Raw genomic sequence first — 21,948 nt, 5'->3', positions numbered from 1 at the left:
AAAAAAGAAAGCCGAGAGGTCAGAGCTCAGAGATAAAATCTTACCTCCTGCAGTGCTCCTAGCTTCCCCGAGAGAGGGAGGTACTTCCTGTGTCCCTGTTTAAATAATCTTTCTGTTCTGCCTTCTCATTGGTTGTAAACCCAACCACATGACTGCCTCATCACTGCCTGTAAGTACCGCCCTCCAGGTCTTAAAGGCGTATGTCTCCAATACTGGCTGTATCCCTGAACACACAGAAATCTACCTAGCTCTTCTAACCACCACGCTCTTACTATGGCTCTAATAGCTCTGACCCCAGGGCAACTTTATTTATTAACATAAAATTAAAATAACATTTCAGTACAAATAAAATATCACCACAGACAGCTCTTTGTCCAATGAGAGCTCTCTCTAGGCCTGGGGGGAGCTCTCTAGACCCAATGACAGTACTCTAGACCTAATGAGAGCTGGGGGTTGGTTTCCAAGCCTCAGGAAGTGGCTGAGGTCTCAGGCAGATGGGTATGGGGGCCAGGTATATAGATTGCAGGATCCCTTGGGAGGTCTTGGTGAAGGAGGGGCCTTTCTGAAGGAGCCCTGCCTTCTGGCCAGCAACTGGGGCTGAGTTGAGCAGGTGTTCCTGTGGGAATGCCTGGGGCCCAGGAATGGGTCCTAGGGGCAGAGATCACTGGGTATGAACAGAGCTACTCACCTCTGGGCCAGATGAGAGCTGGGGGTTGGTTTCCAAGCCTTAGGAAGTGGCTGGGGTCTCAAGCAGATGGGTATGGTGGCAGGGCATGTCCTAGTCAGTTTTTCTAACTTAAATTATCCCATTCCTCTTTAACTACATTTTGCCTTGGGGCTTTTTATGTTTCTATAGTGATATTTTAATTGTACTGAAATGTGATTTTATTTGTATGTTAATGAATAAAGTTGCCTGGGGGTCAGAGCAAATAGCAAACCATAGCAGAGCTGGGCATTCATGGTGCACGCCTTTAAGCCCAGCACTTGGTAGGCAGAGCTAGGTAGATCTCTGTGTGGTCAAGGATACAGCCAGCATTGGAGACAAATGCCTTTAATCTCAATACCATAGAAGACCTGGAGGGCTGTACATACAGGCAGTGATGAGGCAGTCATGTGGTTGGGTTTACAACCAATGAGAAGGCAGAAGAGAAAGTCTATATAAAGACAAACAGACAGGAAGAAGCTCTCTTTCAGAGAGGTCTCTTGGCTGAAGAGGCTAGCTGCAGCAGGCAGGTAAGGCTCTTAGCTCTGATCTCTTGGCTTTCTTCTTTACATTGGTTCTGTGTTTCTTATTTAATAAGATGGTTGGTTACATCTACATTTGGCACCCAACGTGACAAGAATCCATTAAAAACTGCTTGACTTGGTTTGGCAGCAGGTCCGGTTTCCTGCCTGGGTGGACGGCTCCCAAGCCCAGGTCGGCTTGGCCTCAGGTCAGACGGATCATAGCCCCAAGCAGTTAGCTGCAGTTGGAGCTACTTGCTTAAAGCCAGTGCTACAAACAACTCAGGCCTGCCCTGCAGAACAGGGCCTCTGCCTGTAAAGCCAACGAATGTGGTGGGAGCTTAAGGAAGCCAGAGCCAAGCCTTGACTCGGCTCAAGGGGGAACACGAGGCTGGATTTAAGCTTTAGCCAGACCTTGTGGCTATGCTTGCTTGTGTTCTCTCTCTCTCTCTCTCTCTCTCTCTCTCTCTCTCTCTCTCTCTCTCTCTCTCTCTCTGGATTCACACCTCGGACACTAGATGGCTGTTTTGAAATTCCCTCGGATTTCTACTGTTCTACACAGACTTGGTAATTCACAACATATCAGATATTTTAAAGGAAACTATATAAAAGAGAAAAATTTTCCACATTAAAAAAAATGGGTTTTATGTGTACATTGGAAGAAAATTTGGCTTTGTTTGAAATTTTAGGCAGTCTGACAATGGAACAATTATATGAGAGGATTAATCTATGTTGATCAAACTATGCAGTTTATTACTATGCTTATCCTCATTTTACTATTTAAGAAGATAGTCAATTTAAGTGCCAGGATAACAGATTTAGAAAAACTTGTTAAACCTGTACAAATGAATTATAGAGAAAATCAAATTCAGACTGAAGAAATTAACAGTGAAGTTGTTTCAAGTTTGGATCATACGGTTACAGAAAGAAAGCCTGTTTTCACATAGTTACCCTTAATTTATCCGGTAACTGTACAGCAGTTGCCTAATCAAATGACTACACAAAATATTTGGGCTCCAATTGAAATGTTAGATTTATGAAGGTTTAAGGAGGCAATAGTATCTTATGGCATGCATTCCCCATATTTAAAACAAATGATAAACTCTTGGTCAACATATAATAGGATTATAGCACAGGACTGGAGGGAGCTGGCACAGGCTGTTCTGGAACCCAGTCAAAGGCTCCAGTGGTTAAATGTGGTTCAGAGATGAGGCTAAAACCATAGAAAAACAATGGAGGGATCAAGGAATACAAGTCTGCTAGGATCAGCTTATTGGAGAAGGCCAATATGCTTCAGTACAAACACAATGTTGATATGATGTCTGAACCCTAATTCTATGTTGAACGGCAGCCTTGAATGCATGGGACAGAGTTGAGGCATCAGGGGAAAAAACTGAGTCATTTACAAAGGTTATACAAGGCCCAAAAGAATCTTTCACAGATTTTTTCACAAAGACTGGCTTCAGCAGTAAAGAGAATGGTCCCATATTCAGAAGCTAGTCAGATAATAATTGAATGTTTGGCCTTTGAGAATGCAAATGCAGCATGCAAAAGAATAATCAGGCCATTAAAGGCAAGATCTGCACCTTTAGAAGATTGGATTACAGACACAGTTAATGTTGAGGCTCATGACCTTGATGATATGTGGGTAGGAGAAGCAATTTTATAAGGTTTGAGGAATATTAGATGTTTTGGATGTGGAAATCAAGGACATTTGAAAAGGGACTGTAGACAGATCATTCCTAGAAACAATGTTTCTTCAAGGAACAATGGCAACAGAATGCCCCTTCCTTCTGGAGTATGCAGAAGGTGTGGTAAGGGAAAACACTGGACCAATGAATGTAAATCAACAAGGGACAGGCAAGGTAATCCTTTGCTTCAGTCTTTGGGAAACTCCCAGACGGGCCTCATGCAAGCCCCCATAGCAAATCCAGTTCAAACCTTTCCTGCAGCTGTAGAGGAAACCCCTACTCAGAGCAACTAAATAACCAAATGCCAATTGGAATAAATCATGCTGGTAGGGATGATAAAACAGAGAGAATAGAAAATTCAGGAGAAAACATAAAGAAAATTTTTTTGGCAAACTTCTATTAATGAACAAAGACCAAAATTAACGATAAAAATAAATGGTGTTTTGTTGTCTGGCCTGGTAGACACAGGTGCAGACATTACCATAATTGCACCAGAATTTTGGCATCCAACTTGGCCTCTTCAGGAGGTAAACGTTCAACTGTTAGGAATTGGGACATTATCTCAGGTGAAACAGAGTGCAAGATGCTACAGATGTATAGGTCCAGAAGGACAGTGAGGAAAATTAAAACCATATGTGGCTAACATAGCTATGAACCTGTGGGGTCAAGACTTGTTGCAACAATGGAATACTCAGACTAACATTCCTTCAATCTCAGAAACAAATCATAAACTAGCACATGTTTCTAAGAGAAATATTAGAAGATATTATTCTAATGAGTGGTCACCTGCCATCCATATTATACAAGAACAGGGCACAACAACTGATGATCTTCCAAAGACACCAACAGATCTACCTTTAAAATGGTTAACAGACAAGCCGGTATGGGTTCAGCAATGGCCTTTAACAACAGAGAAACTCCAGGCTTTAGAAGAGCTGGTAGAAGAACAGTTAAATGCTCAGCATATTGAAGAATCAACCAGCCCTTGGAATTCTCCTGTATTTGTTATTAAAAAGAAATCTGGTAAATGGAGAATGGTATCAGACCTTAGAGCAATTAACAAAGTAATTCAGCAAATGGGCTCTCTACAATCTGGAATTCCTTTGCCTACTCTGTTACCTAAAGAATGGCCTCTCATAGTTATTGATTTAAAAGACTGTTTCTTTTCAATACCCTTACAAGAAAAAGACAGAGAAAGATTTGCTTTCACAGTGCCTACTTATAATAATTCTCAACCGGTTAAAAGATTTCAATGGAGGGTCCTCCCACAGGGAATGTTGAATAGCCCAACACTGTGCCAATATTTTGTACAACAGCCATTGGAAGTGATACATAAAAAATTTCCTAAATCTATAATTTATCATTATATGGATGACATTTTACTAGCTGACTCAAATGCAGATACTTTAGAAAGAATGTTTGAAGAAGTAAAGAAAATTTGCCTTGCTGGGGATTACAAATTGCTCCTGAAAAGATACAAAGAGGAGATTCTATTAATTATTTAGGATATAAAGTAGAGCTACAAAAAATTAGACCCCAAAAAGGGCAAATTAGGAGAGATAGACTACAGACACTCAATGACTTTCAAAGGTTATCTGGAGACATTTCTCTTCTATGAACTATTGTTGCCATAAAAAAAAATGATGAACTGAATAATTTGTTCAAAACTTTAGAAGGTGACAAGGACTTAAATAGTACAAGAGAATTGTTGCCTGAAGCTGTGAAAGAATTGGCCTTGGTAGAAAACAAAGTACATGAAGCACACACGGATCATATTGATCCAAAGCTGGATTGCATTTTGGTTATTTTACCTTCTAGGCATTCTCCTACAGGGATATTAATGCAGAGGGAAGATATTATATTGGAATGGATATTTTTACTAAATAAACCAAATAAAAAATTAAAAACTTATGTGGAAAAAATCTCTTATTTGATTTGGAAAGGAAAATTGAGACTTCGTCAATTAGGAGGAATTGACCCAGCAGAAATTGTTGTACTTTTAACTAAGGAGGACATTGAAAAATTATAGACAGAAAGTGAACCTTGGCAAAGAGCTTTCAGTAATTTTTTGGGAGAAATTAACAGCAAATATCCCAAAAGTGATAGAATTGATCTTATAAAGAGAGCTGATTGGATCTTGCCTCGGATTGTATGAGGGAAAAACCCATATCTGGAGTTTGTACATTTTATACAGATGCCAACAAACAAGGAAAGGCAGGTTACAAATCAGATAATAAAGTGGTTCAAAGTCCTTATAATTCAGTTCAAAAATCAGAATTGTATGTTATTCTGTGGGTATTAATGAGTTTTTCAGAACCTCTCAACATAGTAACTGACTCTCAGTATGCTGAAAGAGTGGCATCACATATTGAGACTGCAGAATTTATCCCTGATGCTTCAGAATTAACTGCACTATTTATTCAATTACAAGATACAATCAGGAAAAGGAGTCATCCTTTATATATAACTCACATTCGATCCCACACTGGTCTGCCAGGCCCTCTAGCACAAGGCAACGATGAGATTAATAAATTATTGATAGCAAATGTGCTGGAGGCCTCAGAATTTCATAAAAAACATCATGTCAATTGTTAAGGTTTAAAAAAGGATTTTTCCATAACCTGTCAACAAGCCAAAGAAATAGTAAAGGATCCGACAGAGTCACTGGGCTAGACCCTGAAGAAGGATATGTAGGAACTGGCTGAAATCTCTCTTGTTTTTATTTTACTTTATTTTTTAATTTCTCTTGTCATGGTGTGGTGATATTTTGTTTGTATTCTCACAAACAAATGTTGCAAGGAGACCAGAGTGCAGAGCTAGCCACTAGAGGCCAGGCAGTGGTGGCTCACACCTTTATTCTCAGCACTTGGGAGGAAGAAACAGGAAGCAATATGGTTGGGCAGAGAGGGGAATATAAGGCTGGAGGAGACAGGAGCTTGGCTCTTTCAGGCTTAGGATTTTGTAGAGGTAAGAAGTCTCTCAAGCGGCTGGCTCCTTTATTGATCTTTCAGCATTTACCTCGATATCTGGCTCTGGGTTTTTATTATTAAGACCAATTGGGATTCATGCTACATCATGGAGTTTGTGTTGATGTCTCATGAACAGGCTTCTGAAATATTAGTTTGTTTAATTTTGTGTTGATGTGTGTACATGACTGCCATGCTCGCTCTCTCACTAGACAATATGCCTGAGTGTGTGTGTATACTGTGGTTTCATGTACTGTTTGTATGTCCATGCAGTATACTGCAAAGGTCAGAAGAGGGATATGATCACCTATAACTGGAGTTACAGAAAGTTTTGAGCTGACAACTAGGTACTGGGAAACAATCCCAGGTGCTCTGCAAGAGCAGTACGTGCTCTTAACAGCTGAGCCATCTCTCCAGGTTCTGTGACTTATTACAGCAACCAAGAAAATGGAGAGTGACTGTATGGGACTGTGCAGATTATATCATACTCTGTTGTTTTAAGACATATTCATAACTTCAGCCAAACTAGAAATAGTTGAAGCAATATAGGGAACATATTAAAAGCACACCATGTTTTCAGTTCAACTGGTGAGTGAATCACCTGCTCACTGTGTGAGCTTCAGTTGGTTGTTTAAATTTGTGAGCCTCAGTCTCAGTAGATGAGACTGAGAATACCTAATGAGAATGATAACAACACTCAAGTAGAGAGAAAGTTGCAGAAATTCAATGAGAAGAAACAGAGAAAGGGTGTGGGGCTGGTTCTCCAACATCTCCTGTACTCTGCCTGCCCCAAGAGAGTTCTTTCTCATCCTGTAACAGCTGGGTGTGGAAAATCCAAGCAGCAGAAACCCAAACAGCACCTAGTCAACTTGGTGGAATTATGTTATCAAAGAGACAGCTGGTTCTATTTCTTGGGTCTTTGAGACAAAGGGATATATAAACTTTTTTTTGTAAGTTTAACTGTTTCTTTATAATAAACTAAAATTTTATAGCTTCTTAGAGTGACCCCAAAATAGACTCATGGAAATAAGAGACTGAGGAGCATTTGAGTTGGGGAGCTGCAACATATGGATCATTTATTTAGATGAATGACTGCACAGGAGAGTGTTGATTGATGGTGTCTAGACATAAAGGAAAGCTAGTATTTCTGTAGGTCAGCTGATCATTGAGTGTGCAGTGCCAGGAAGAGCAATGATAGATAGATACTCTTTAGGTGGGAATATTCATGGGCCACACCCACTTTATGAAGTACTTCCTGAAGTAGCACACCAGCATCCATTCTGACCTCATTTGCCACACCCATTTTCTGGAGCATTGGATGGGCATTGACTGCTCTGGTTAGTTGTACCTGGAGGGGCAGCCCAATCAAGGCACATGGTTTCTTTCTGGAGGAACACTGCCTTGTTACTCCACATCTGAGGTAGGTTCTCTGTGAGGAACAATCTGAACAAGTTAAATCTGGGTGGGTAAAAAACACCAGGAGTCTGTGTAGTACAAGCCAAGTTCTTGTATTATTCTTGTCCCTTTAGAGATCTGCACCTCTTAGGAATGTGCTCTGACCTGAACCCTCACTGGGTGATTCCCCTGGAGCCCAAAAAGTACAGCCATCTTATGTCTCACAGACTCCTGACCCACTATTTCTGAGGGAAACAGTACTCTTCTTACCTACACAAAATTCAAAACCCCCCAACATGTTTTGTTTTCCTCCATCAGCAGTAATGCCAAATAGCCTCTGCTTGAGGCTATTTTACTACCCACTCTGGGAAAAAGCCACAAACCCTACAACCACAGAGACCCCACCCAAGTCCCCTCACTAAAGTATTCCCAATGGCTTTGGTTTGGAGCGCCTCAGTTTCATGCAACTTAAAATATCCCACATTCATTCAGCATGAATGAGTCCTGTAGGCTTGGAGATGCCAGACTTCTTCACTCAGCTACTTCCAAAAATACCACAGTGCTGGTCCATAATTCACTGAAATCAGCAGATCCACTCCCTTTTCTTGACCACTGAAAATCATCAGACATGGGACCTTTACACAGGTGTGTCACTCATCTCACCCCTTCTGTCTCAGAGCACATCCCCACACATACAAAATTAAAACCACACACAAGGCAGGATGCTGTAATGCAGGGTTGTATTCTAAGCTACTCTGGATGCTGAGGAAAGCAGATCCCTCTAGACCAAAATTGCAGGGTCAAATTGGGGAAAATAGTGACAACTTGTGTCAAACAGAAGAACAAACTAACAACTGCATTGATAAATCAAGCTATCAGAGACCAACCACAAAAAGGTAAAATTTACTGTTAACTGAAAATTTTAGATTTTTTTTTACTATTTAAAACAATTTTTAAGGCCGGGCGGTGGTGGCGCACGCCTTTAATCCCAGCACTCGGGAGGCAGAGCCAGGCGGATCTCTGTGAGTTCGAGGCCAGCCTGGGCTACCAAGCGAGCTCCAGGAAAGGTGCAAAGCTCGCAGAGAAACCCTGTCTCGAAAAACCAAAAAAAAATAAAAATAAAAATAAAACAATTTTTAAATTCAACCATATTCTGATCCTATTCTCCTCCCCCAATTCAATCAGATCCTCTCCTCCTCCCTACCCACCCAACTTTTAAGTTCTTTCCGAAAAAAACCCAAGCCACAACCCAATACAACAACAAAACTTCCCAAACCTAGGAAACAAAATGCAACATCACTGTGGTAGTTTGAACAAGAATGGCACCCACAGGCTCATATATTTGATGCTTGGATCAGAGAGTGGTACTACTTGAGAGGGATTAGGAAGTGTGGTCTTGTTGGAAGAAATGTGTCCCTGGGGGCTTTGAGGTTTCAAAAGCTCAAGCCAGTGCCAGTCTCTCTCTCTCTCTCTCTCTCTCTCTCTCTCTCTCTCTCTCTCTCTCTCTCTCTCTCTCTCTCTCTCCCTGCTGCCTGCAGATCCAAATGTAGATCTCTTAGCTACCTCTCCAGCACCACATCTCCCTGCATGCCACCATGCTCCCCAGCATGACAACAATGGAATAAACCTCTGACACTATAATCCAGCCCCAACTAAATGTTTTCCTTTCTCAGAGTTGCCTTGGTCATGGTGTGTCTTCACAGCAATAGAACCACTGACTAAGACAGAAGTTATATCATCAGGGAGTGAGCAATCGCTGTGGCAGGCCTGACCATGCTGCTTGTTGGCAGAATGTGGACTTTGGATTAGGAAAGAATTTGAACACTTTAAGTGGGGCCTAATGGGCCATACTAGTAGAACTGTGGAAGACTGGTTTTGAAAGCAATATTGATTATGATGGCCTGTCTCAAGAGATTTCAGAGAAGAATATCTGTAATAGCAGCTTAGAGACCATTTCTGTCATAGTCAACAACAACAACAACAACAAAACAAGACAAAAAAGGAAATACCAAAGTGTAAATAAATAAAAGCACACACACACACCAAACAAACAAACAACTGTTGAGTCCATTATTTGTTGGTCAACTGCCCCTGAGTATGAGATCTGTCCTGGAGTCGTTAATATACCCAATTTCAGCCCATTGGATAAAACTGATTTCCCCTTTACTAGCAGTTATAATCAACAGTTCAGTTCTGTTGTTAACCTTCACCATATTGACTAGATTTATATCCATTCATTAATTTATTTTTTAAATATAACAATAAAATACAAGATAAAACAAAAACTATCACATCAAAGTCAGACGAGACAGACAAACAGAAGGAAAAGAGCTCAAGAATGGACACAAGATTCAGAGAACCACTCATTCACATTCTTAGGAATCCCATAAAAACACTAAACTGGAAGCTATAACATAAGCACAGAGGACCTGGTAAAGACCCAGGCAGGTACTATGCCTGCTGCTTCAGTCTCTGTGAGTTTTGCTCATGTTGATTTAGAGAACTTTGTTTTCTTGGGGTCCACCATCTCCTCTGGCTCTTACATTTTTTCCACCTCCTCTTTCCTGGGGTTCCCTGAGCTCCGACAGAGGAATTTGATGGAAATATCCCATTTAGGGCTGAGTGTTGCAAGGCCCCTCCATGTAATGGGTCCCTATATTTGTTCTCATTTGGTGCACTACAAAGCTTCTCTGATAGTGGTTGAACAAGGCACTGACCAATAAGTATAGCCAAATATCATTAGGAGTCATTTTATCACTACTCATTTTTTCTGCTTTCTTTCAGACCAATATTATTTGGTTTTGCCCTAGGTCCCTGGTCTATCCAGTCTCAGTTTCTTGGTCACCCAAACAGTGTCTGATATGGTTTTCATCTTGTGGAGTGAGCTTTAAGACAGATAAGTTATTGGTTGATTACTCTCACAAGCTTTGTGCTACCGTTGCACAACCATATTTTACAGGGAGCACACCATTGTAGATAAAGGGTTTGTGGCTAGATTGGTATTTACACTTCTCTTTCGATAGCATGTAGAGTACCTTCCCATGCCAAAGTCTCTGGAACACAGGTATGAAGGCTCTTTGTAGGTACCAACTCAACATCTCCATATTCAAAAAGTTGTGTGGGTATTGTCTTCAGCTTGGGGCTTTGCTGCAAGTCTGTGGAGGGCAACCTACAGGCTTGGCAATAGCCTGCATCATTTGGGGAGTTTGTGGGGACACTTTGGACAACTACTCAATTACATGTAGTCCAAACCCAGAACTGGAAGCTTTATTTGGTGACAAGTGATGGCGAGTTGGGTCTTTGTCTCCCCCATTTTTTGGAGATTTCATTTAGCTCACCTTCATATGGGTATACATCTTAGGAGGTTTCTACTGTATTAAGTTCCCATACTACCTCTCAGATGCCCTTTAATTTTCACTGTCTCTTCCCACATTCTCTTCTGCTTCCTCTCCCCTTCCCATCCCCACTTGCTCCTCCTATTCCAGACTCATCCATCCATCCATAAATATCTATTCTATTCCCCTTTCTTATTGAGATCTATCTGTCTGTCTAGTCCCTTAAAAATACATCAGTATGGGAAGAAACCTGAGAAGGAAAGTAGTTAACAATAAAATGTAATGGGAGTTGTAGTGTGAAAGGTACATATTACATTATTTGTTTTCTTGCATAAGTGCAATTTACATTTACCAACATACAAGTAAAATATAATGTAAGTACAGTGAGGTTTGCACAACCAGGCCTGCCTCTTGTTCTGCCATCATTTCTTGCAAACTATGTCCTACATTTAGCTGTAGAGCACAAGCACATGTTCTTCCTCTGTGACTGAACTTGGACATTCCTCTGTTGTCCTCTCATCTTTCTCAGCCACTAATGTTTGACTCATTGCTATGAAATCAATATGAGAAGATGTATATCTGTCCTTCTGTGTCTGATTTATCCACCACTTACCTATTTTCTCTTAGTTCAAGTCACATTCCAGGGGACTAGTAGCAGCATTAGTTGTTCCACTCTCAGAGACTGGAGATCACTTTGCTCATGCTGCAGAAAACCTTTCTTTCTTAACTGCTGTGGATATTGCTCTATATAAATAAAACACTGATGGCCAGTGACCAGGCAGGAACTAGGTTGCCAGGCAGGAAGTAGGTGGGACAAGGAGAGAGGAGAATTCTGGGAAGCGGAAGGCTGAGGGGAGAGACACTGCAGCCACAGCCAGGACAAGCAGCATGTAAAGACGCCAGTAAGCCACCAGCCACGTGGCAAGGTATAGATTTATAGAAATGGGTTAATTTAAGATATAAGAACAGTTAGCAAGAAGCCTGCCATGGCCATACAGTTTATAAGTATTATAAGCATCTGAGTGATTATTTTATAAGTGGATTGTGGGACTGCGGGGCTTGGGGAACGTGGAGAGAAGCCCTCCAGCAACACTTAACCATGACTATTCTCAGAAGACCAGGCCCCTTATTATCATCCATCTGTATTTCCCATCTCATAAAAGCCCCGAGTGAAGAAGGGTACAATCTATTTCCAGGTGATTGGATGAATGGCATAATCCCTACATGCTGTCTTTTTCCACCAGCCCATTGGTAGCCAGAGACTACCAGTCTGTGTCTATTTAACACCAGAGGGTTCCCAGCACCCTGAAGAGAGACAATTCATGATCAGAGAGCTCCCTGGAGTGATGGCATGGTGGTTAAGAGTTCATATTTTTCTTTCAGAAGACCCGAGTTAGATTCCCAGCACCCACACCAAGTGGCTCACAACCAATTACCTATAACTTCAGCTACAGCTGGTCCATTGCCCTCTTCTGGCCTCCACCAATACCTGTAAACAAATCACACACACACACACACACACACACACACACACACACACACGCATGCACACACGCACACACGCACACATGCATGCATGCACACTTTAAGATTCTTAAAATAACAAACAAAAAACAAATAACATGCAAGATGAAGTAACCTGCCAGTGGCAGAGTAGTGAACAAAGGCCAACATAAGGACATTTCTCAGAAGATGAAAACAGTAATAGGAAGAAGAAAACAAGGTCTCACTAGAAAATCCAGAGCCTCAGGATCTTCTTGCCCTCTGTCTGTCCTTTCTGTAGCACTTCTGGACAGCATATCTGTAATCTCATAGCACACTTGCTTGGTGTTTCTCACACTCTTGATGGAGGTGAGAGAACAGGTGGCCAGCATTAAGTACCTATTCTCTGACAGAGAAAGAGATTAGACAATGTCATTTATGTCTTATCATGTCCGCTTTCCTTCCCAGAGGGGTTGTCTCTAGAGGACCAGATAGACCACAGAGATCATAAAGTGGTGAGATGAAAGTGTCCTTGGCTATAAGGGACATGTGGCTGCCAGATTGTACTATGTCATATACATATATAGTTTCAAGCACATTTCAAAGAAGGACTACAGGAAACAGAGCAAAGGGAAGAAAAGCTCCTAGATGCATAGCAAATGAATTGCCACCAGAACAATGGCCTAGGCAAGGGGAAGTCCTGTGTTCAGGGGAACTCTGTTGTTCTCCCAGGGCATTTCCATACTATGGCTTCTTCACAGCCTATTGTATTGCAGTCCCCCTTTGACCTTGTGTTTCATTTCTTTAAGAAGAAATGTCAAGGAAGACACTGAGCATTCTGCTTGATTCCATCCTGAGACAGGCTGAGAGCACAGATCAGTCAACATGGAGCTCAGACCCCCACTCTGCACTCTTCTTTCATGCAGGCCTTTGTTCTAGTGCATCTTGCTGTCTGTGAGGTATCACAGCACCCTCCCTGTTACTTTCTTCCTCTCTAGCAGCTGTGTTCAAATAACAAGCATTTTTCTTCCTTCTAGGAGCCAAGTGCAATCTGTTTCCTGGCCCTGAAAGGAAGAAACTATGGAATCCTCCATCAAGGCATCTGATGGTCATTGCCATGAGAGTGAAGGTGAGTGGGCAGGGAGGGGAGGTTAAGTATAATTTCAGTCAAAGATGCCTGGGAAGGTCACAGACAACTCCTCCCTTCCTCAGGTCAGAAGTGAGTGGAAAGGAGTTCATTTGCAAGATTATGTGAAAGAGCCTGTCATATAAAATCCTATAACATTAAAAAAGAACATACATAACTATGGATAATGAGTAAATGAAAAACATGTAACCTGCTCAGTGGAATGTATATTGTCTAATATCCTATCCTAAACATGGGTAGATATACTTCCCTTCACACAAACACACACACACACACACACACACACACACACACACACACACACACACACAGAGAGAGAGAGAGAGAGAGAGAGAGAGAGAGAGAGAGAGAGAGAGAGAGAGAGGAGATGGGGTGTGGAGTGATCATCTACTATCTCATCTACTTGTTAGTGAGAGATTCAAGGCTCCAGTTACCTAGGTATTTGAGGATATAGGAGACAAAATGTGTGTGCTTTCTATACTGCTGTCACAGGAAAGCTCCAAGAGAGTCAGAATATATAAATTCTGCCCCACAGGCCTGTGATCTCCTAGGAAATCTGGCCAGATTGCACAAGCTCCCACAAGCTCTAAACTTGAGGGAGAGCAGCTCCCTCTTATTCCCCCAGGGTACTTTTGAGCAGGGAGAAATGAGGAATTTGTAGATAGAAGTATATGTATTGAGAGACAGAAAACACAGGATAGCTCCAGGAAGGCCCGGGTACAGACCCACCTGTCCCTTCTGTCTCTACTAAAGGGCTTTTAAAGGAATGCTAAGGGGTGCAACAAAAGCCCTCCCCCCAGCACAGCCAAGTGCAGATCATCCCATATACCTGGTGACCATGCACAAGGTCCAGCCATCCCCTAATGCAGCCCTGCTGTGTAAAGCAAGCTCAGATCTCACTAGGAAACCTTTGTGGACTCCCACATAAACTAAACTCAAACTCCTGACCTGAAAATTATGCACAGCTTTGGCACTAAAGGAGAATTATTAATTACACAAGTAGGACCCAGCAGCACTGGGATAAATCACCTATCCTTCATCACATACTGAACACACTGAAGATTCACCCATTTCATGTGTGCAATGAGGTTTTCATTATTCCACATGTATAAGTACCAATGGTTTAAATTTTCATGAAATCTTTTTAATGCTTTGGGGAAAAGAAGAAGAAACATACTAAAATGGGATGGATGAAGTGATGAGGCTTAGCCCACCTTTCATAATCAATCAGGAGACTTCTGAACTGGCATTGCACATAGTATCTTAGTGATGAGTAAAGAGAAGGAGAGGCCATGCTTCACCTGCTTCCCATCCATGAGTGGACTGAAGCCCTCTGCTCCAGCATTCACTAAAACTACAGGAGCCTGGAATTTGGAAATATGTATCAAAAAGTAAATTCTACTAACTTATGACCCTTCTGTAGGTGAACATTCTGAAGGCACTTTTGTCATGGCAGAGGGAAAATGTCTGAAGGTGAGTAATTCCCACTTCCACAGTACTGCACCTTACTTTTCCGTCCATTCGAGTCCAGGGTAGTAAGGATGCAAGATCTGAAATGGCCCTAGGCCCTAGAGTCCTAACTCTCTGCATCTTTGATTTCTTCCCCTTGATCTGTATTTCTTCATCCTCTTTCTCTACTTATCACTTCCTTCCTTCTTTCTTGTTTATTTCTTCCTTTAATTCCCTTTATACAGTACAGAGAATAGAACAAAGGGTTTCACTCATGATTAGTAGGTATTCTATCACTACAGCAATCTCTTCTTATACCTTCCTGCTCTCTTGGTCAAAATGCCTGACCTAGCATCAATTGCACACTAATATCTGTCTATGATTCTGACAGCTAATACATCTTCAGTTGGCAAACTGCTTGCAGGCCCTGGGTCACTTGCCTTGGAGTGTTTAAGTCTCAACTTAAACCTCCAGGGCCATGGACAGTTGTACATATCACACTATGTCCTAATATTTAAGACCAGCTCACAAAGATTTATCCCTTGGCTGCTTAAGAAGATGGATTTGACAATGTTTCCCCTAATTTCTTGTAAGAGGAAGCAGCATATTATTATCAGATTCATTAATAATGAAGAGGCTGTTGCCCACAATCATGCTAAACTGTGGGTTTCAGGTTCAGTTTCATCTGATATGTAACCCATAGCCCAAAACACTGAAATGCAGCCAATTCTTCATTGGTGTCTGAAGTCCAGGTAATGTCCCATTAAGGTGTTTTCCCACAGAGCCCAATGATGCTCTCAGCCTGACACCCACTCTTCAAGCAGGAAGCACTAGCTGGCCTCTGCTCTGTGAATGGGCCACTGGCCTATCTGGGAAATTACGTGGCTTTCACTGTGAACTCTTCCCACTGTGGTCTCTTTCAGGATGTTGTCTGTACCTGGGAACTGCCTGATCCACATTCTGGGCCCAGAGGAACCTTTAGAGTCACACAAGTTCTTATGAAATAGGAGCTTCCACAGTTTCAGATTGCACTGCTATGTAGAGGGTTAAGGGATCTAGGAGTTGGTGGTGAGCGAGGAGAAAGTTGGGGTTCAAAATGCAAAGCAGGGATCCTAACAGAAAACATTCAATTGTTTTATTATCATACTATTTAAACAAAGTCACTGTCTGGGAGTGTTGAGACATGCCTATAAACTTGGGTCTCTGGGATCTTGACACCAAGACGTTTCTTTTTTTTCCTTTTTATTTTTTTCTTATTAAGAAATTTTTTTATTCATTTTAAATACCAACCACAGATCCCCCTCTCATCCTTCCTTTCACTCCCACCCCCTTCTCCCCTAACTCACCCCCACCCCATCCTCCAAAAAGGTAAGGCCTCCCATGGGAAGTCATCAAAGCCTGGTACATTCAGTAAAGACAGGTCTAAGCCCCTTGCCCCTGCATCAAGGCTGAGCAAGGGGTTCCACCATATGGAATGGGCTCCAAAAAGCCAGCTCATGCACCAGGGATAGATCAGCTTCCACTGCCAGAGACCTCTTAAATAGACCAAGCTACACAACTGTTTCGCTTATGCAGAGGGCCTAGTGCAATCCCATGGAGGCTCCACAGCTGTTGGCCTAAAGTTCGTGAGTTCCTACTAGCTTGGTTCAGTTGTCTCTATAGATTTCCCTATCACCTTGCTCGTAGAATCCCTCTTCCCTCTCTTCATTTGGATTCCTGGAGCTTGGTCTGGTGCTTAGCTATGAATAAGGTACACAGGGATACAGTATCTCAGAAACAAAAATACAAACAAGAAACAGAAAATAAAAAGCATTTAGAAGCTCAGAAAATGCTTTCTTTCAGCTGGTTGTACCAGCGGGATCTTTGGCAGAGACCCTAGAAGGGGGAATGGCAAATGAAAGGGACAAGAGACACAAAGAATTAACAGCAAAACAATATTATGAATAAGCTGAATTTTTTTTCCTCAGGCAGGTTTTATAGTAAGCAGACCAGGAAACTTTCTTTGGGAAAAGATCAGGTGTAGCTAGAATTTTCCTGCCTGGCCCACAGTCAGGACAAATCTTTATCTCCCACCAGTCCCACAGCCGCTCAGACCCAACCAAGTAAACACAGAGACTTATTTTGCTTACAAACTGTATGGCCATGTCAGGCTTCTTACTAACTCTTCATATAGCTTAAATTAATCCATTCCTATAAATCTATACCTTGCCATGCTGCTCATGGCTTACTGGCATCTTTTCATGCTGCTTGTCAGGGTGGCGGCTGGCAGTGACTCCTTCTGCCTTCCTGTTCTTTTTCTTCTCTCTGTTAGTCCCGCCTATACTTCCTGCCTAGCCATGGACAATCAAGTTTTATTTATTGACCAATCAGAGCAACTTGACATACAGACCATCCCACAGCACAGCCAAGTGCAGACCATCTCAGACACCTGTACTCAGGCCCATGGTCCTAATCATCCTCTATGTGGACCTGCTGGGTAAAGCCATGAAGAACCCAAGAACGGGCTCCCACAGGACATACAGAACATCCCACAGCAATCAGGGGACTGTTAAGTTGCCAGACAACCCAACCAAGCAACCAAACCACAAAACATTGTTACTAATGGTCAGTGTATCAGAAAGATAAGGAAATGTTAAGTTATTTTTCTAATAACTCAGGACTTGTCCAGGCATGTCATAAGTTTCAGGTTAGTAGATCAATACTGGACAACAGAAACTTAACACAGGTGGGCAATATGGCATGGCTCTTACAATTGTCCTCACACTCCATGAATGAGGAAGCTGGATGAAAGGATTAGTGACCAATGACAGCCTATTATCGAATCAGATTTGGTTGAGGTTCACCTTGCCTAATTCCACATTTTCTTATCTGCCATTATATTGCTGTGAAGAGACACAATGATCACAGCAACTCTTATAAAGTGAAACACTTTATTGGGGCTAGCTTACAGTTCACAGGTTTAGTCCATTATTATCATGGCAGGTGGCATGGTGGCATGCAGGATGACATGGTGCTGGAGAAGGAGCTGAGAGTTACACATCTTGATCTGCAGGCAGCAGAAGCAACTATGTGCCACACTGAGTGTAGCTTGAGCATAGGAAACCCCAAAGCCCAGCCTCACAATGACACACTTCCTCCAACAAGGCCACACCTACTCCAACAAGTCATACCTCCTAATAGTGCCGCACCCTATGGGGGCCATTTTCTTTCAAACCACCACAGAACCCAACAAAATATTATCCTGTGGACACCATTCCCACTGAAACTATCATACACATGCAGTGTGCTGAAGAGGATTAGACCATGTGTCCCCTCCTTTTATACCTACATCATTTTCTGTTGCTTATTCTTTCTTCTCCTTTCCTTCCATTTACTTCCTCACAACATCCTGGTCCATTGGTCTTTCATCCCCTCCATTCACTGTTACATTTGCTCTCCAAGTAGCTCTCTGGTGCTACAAGTTTATCAGTTAAACTTTAGATTTCACAGAATCTCTGTCTTCACAGACCCTGTGGATTCCTCAACAGCTTTCTTCCCTGTACCATCTTTATTTCACATGTTCACATCTTTATCTCACATACTCACATTTTCTGCTTACAAGAAAGTCATTCTGGGCAGATGAGAAAGACCAGCATTATAGCCCTATAAACCTGATTCATTCAGGCCATTCCTTTTCCCTTTAAGCTTCCAGGTTCCTGATCATGTAAGTAAGGGTGATGTAATGACGTCCTGCAGATACTGAGAGTATGTAAATGTAATGCATGGGGAAAAGTTTGTACCCACTAAAGCACTACAGAAATGCCACTAATACTGATTATAGTACTCTCCACAATTTAAAGATACAGATGAGGCCAGGAGGAGAAGACAATCCCAAAAGACTACCAAGTGCATGTGGCTCAGGTCAATCTTGGAAGAACCTCTTCCCCCAGGGCAAACAACCTATCTGTGAGAGGCACAGGAAGAAGGCATCAGGTGAGAAGGCAGCCTGGGGAAACAGCACTTCTGGCTTCCCTGTCTCTGTTCTATGGTGTGGTGTAGCTGTATGTCATGGGCCTGCACTATCTCTGGGTACACTGGGGTGACCAGTTCACTTACCTGATGTTAGAACAGGAATTAACACACTGTGTGTGATTTGTCCTCTCTAATGCCATATGACATTGGACAAGTCTTCTCAACAGTGAACCCCAGATACTATATGTTGGGATTGAACAAATGTATATTTCTTTTTTTTAATTTATTCATTATGTATATGGCATGTATGACTGCAGGCCATAAGAGGGCACCAGATCTCACTACAGATGGTTGTGAGCTACCATGTGGTTGCTGGGAATTAAACTCAGGACCTCTGGGAGAGCAGTCAGTGCTCTTAACCTCTGAGCCATCTCTCCAGCCCCGGGATTGAACAATTGAAGTTCATAAGTTCCTTCACATTCCAAAATAAGTCTACAAGGCCTCAGCACCTGAAAATTGTTCAAGCGATTCCACCCCACCAGACAACCTAGAAATGTTTGTTGACATGGGATACCCACTGAACAAAGTAGGGCAGATGAGGAAATGCTCTAGTGAGTGAAGAGGTGTGGAATGTACATGTGACAGTTTCAGAGGCCACAAGATGAAACAAGAAATGGCTCATGTTCTGATCTGGTGGGTGTCCAATCTCTCAGTCTCTCTGAGCCAGAAGATGTGCAAGCCAGAACATGGACAAGGCCCAAGGGCACATTTGAGGGAAAGCTCTCACCTTTCCTGACAAAACATTGCAGAAAATTCCTCACCTGACCCAATATTCATGGGACAAATATTTCCCACATCAGGATCCAGGAGGATGTGTAAAGGAATCAGGAAGCACAGTGTGCTGCAAAGTAAGCATCTCCCAACACATGAGGAGGTCAGCGAACCTGAAGAAGAAAACGATTAAACATGTAAGTCACCCACTGACATCCCCTAACCTGCCCCCGCAAAGTGTTTCTTTCTCTTATGATACTGCCCTCAAAGTGTGATTTGATACTCTTACGATACTGAAATCTCATCTGCTTCTTTGTTATCCTGCATCATCGCCTCTTCTAATCTTTTGAGGTGCAACATTGAAGCTGAGAGAAATCTCATGTGCATTCTCTACCATGTTCTTATTTTGTGGATCCTTGCTTACCCAAGGTACTTGGGGTTCTCAAACTCCAGGCCAGCTCTCCATATGCAGGCCACACCTTTCTTTCTTTCTATGCCAGGAGTGGTAAACACTGTGCTTCAAGAACAGGATTCGCTTGTAGATGAAGGGGGGCTGAACTTGGATAGCAGGGGAGTGTGTGTGCTTTGCAGAGCAGGAGGAAGTGGTGACAGACCAGTGTGGACTCAATGACATTTTTTTCTTCTCATGCTTTTTCTCAGCCCCAGATGTGTGAATTAACCCCGTGATGAGAAGAACATAGTGGACATTCAACATCATGGGCACATCTCTGGAACCCTAAACAACAGGTGTACCTCAATGAAAAGACAATTTCCAATATGAAGAGTCCAGCATTAGTGTTCTTATTTTATGCCACATGCATTGTTCATACCCTTTTGCAAGTACTCTGCAAACATTTTTTTTCTAATCCTGTGCCATTTGGCAGCCATTGTTCTCACCATTTGTGAAGCATTCCATAAGCATTGCTCTTACTGAGTCATTACTACTCTGTAGTGTTTTTCATGCTCTGTGTCAAAACCTCTCTTCCCAGGGTAATATGTAGTTCATTGCCATAGTCATAGTGTGTACCTGTCCCTCTGTGAGAACTGTCCTTGCCCTTACTAGAACTCTGTCAATAGTGCACTTACTCTTTGATAAGGACTCACATAGCACTTTACTCATTGTATGAAAACTGCATTGGATGTCAGTAGTTCACTGAGCATGCATTCACCTAAAGCATGTTGCTATAGTGTTTTCAAACATATCTTAGGAATCAAACTCTGTCAGTCCTTTTCAGTATTGAATTTCACTGCCCTTATTTTTGAATTTTGAATATTGAAAACAGCACTTGTCTTTTAATTTAGGTAATTTAAACACACACACACACACACACACACACACACACACACACACACACACACACACAATGTAGCTACTATGCATAACTATTGTGAGACCAAAACAGGAACAATATACTTTGCAGTTAATAGGAGACACAAACAGGAAATATATACCTTGCAAGGTAATTAGAGAACAAAACGGAGAAAATATACTTTGCAAGTTAATGGAAGTCCAAAACAGGAAAAATATGCTTTGCAAGTTAATTGGAAAGCCAAACAGGAAAAATATACCTTTCAAGTTAATGGGATACCAAAACAGGAATAAATATACCTTGCAGGGTAAGAGTTTTGTTGGCACTTAAGACAGTTAAGAATAATTTGTTTGTCTTGTGTTAAGTCCTTGCAAGTTAAGGTTTCAATTTGTAGTTAAAAATAAGTTCCTGTTTCTTAGATGTGATGTAAACTTCAAAACATGTTTTTCACCCTACACTAAACTTGCGACCCCACTCACATGATGTATATCCTTACCCTTGTTCCTTTCCTTTCATTATATCTTTCTAACAATGTATAACAGCCAACTCTCTTGCCCCTATAAACAGTTTACCCCTCCTATAAAGGGACTTCAAGAGGCGAGCAGGGGCTGCTTTCTCATATCCCAACTTAGGGTGAGACAACCAGATAACCAGTCCCAGGTGTACTCCAAAATACAGCTTGCTTTAATTGGACAATCGTGGATTTTGTCTTTTCTCCTCAAGATTCTCAGGTTTCACACTGTCACCTGTCTTTCACCACAAGAAAGGTGTCTATGGAGATTGTTGTCAGGGATTATGCCTGTTTAATGTTGTTTATAGGTTCTCTAAGATCTATGACTTCACTTGTCTGGGTAGTTGGCTAGGTTTCCAGTATCAAGCACCAGCTCCCTCTAGTTGAGCATGGCTTTAGTCCAATTAGAGAGCTGTTAGTACCCACTCATATATGCATGCCACTACTGCTCCCTTCTGGTTATCATGCCTTGTGGGTCTTGGTTGTGATTTATAAGCATCATAGCTGGGGAGGATTGTTGGTTGCTTCCCTCATTCAGAAGCTTGCATGGTGCCTTCTGGTCCCCTGAAATGTAGCCATCAGGGAGGAGGTCTTCAATTCAGGTCCAGTTCAGGGGCCTCTAGGACCTATTTCTAAAATGCATGTCATCTTCAGTAAAAGAGACTTACTTTCCACCTCTAGGGGACAGGCAAGGGCAATAGCAATATCTTGTATGT

The 21,948-nt window shown here is 42.0% G+C and overlaps 1 protein-coding gene across 3 annotated transcripts in view; it reads left to right on the top strand.

The window, feature by feature from the left end:
- The window catches only part of LOC143271009 (uncharacterized), a 171,909-nt gene extending 151,720 nt beyond the window's left edge, over window positions 1-20,189 (top strand). Inside the window, exons 1-6 of one of the 3 annotated variants that reach the window (XM_076562692.1) lie at window positions 7,195-7,301; window positions 13,131-13,222; window positions 14,664-14,713; window positions 18,535-18,661; window positions 19,501-19,608; window positions 20,072-20,189. In XM_076562692.1, the coding sequence (XP_076418807.1) occupies window positions 13,174-13,222; window positions 14,664-14,713; window positions 18,535-18,661; window positions 19,501-19,604 (330 nt within the window). In that variant the 5' untranslated portion in view covers window positions 7,195-7,301; window positions 13,131-13,173 and the 3' untranslated portion in view covers window positions 19,605-19,608; window positions 20,072-20,189. Of the gene's footprint in view, window positions 1-7,194; window positions 7,302-13,130; window positions 13,223-14,663; window positions 14,714-18,528; window positions 18,662-19,500; window positions 19,609-20,071 lie in introns of those variants that run through there. The other 2 variants (XM_076562690.1, XM_076562691.1) reach the window with 2 other exon arrangements.
- The last annotated feature ends 1,759 nt before the right edge of the window (window positions 20,190-21,948 follow it).

Source organism: Peromyscus maniculatus, chromosome X (genome assembly GCF_049852395.1).
Source record: "Peromyscus maniculatus bairdii isolate BWxNUB_F1_BW_parent chromosome X, HU_Pman_BW_mat_3.1, whole genome shotgun sequence".
NCBI lineage: Eukaryota > Metazoa > Chordata > Mammalia > Rodentia > Cricetidae > Peromyscus > Peromyscus maniculatus.
The sequence above is the reverse complement of the archived record's forward strand: the minus strand, read 5'-3'. Positions and strand labels throughout refer to the sequence as shown.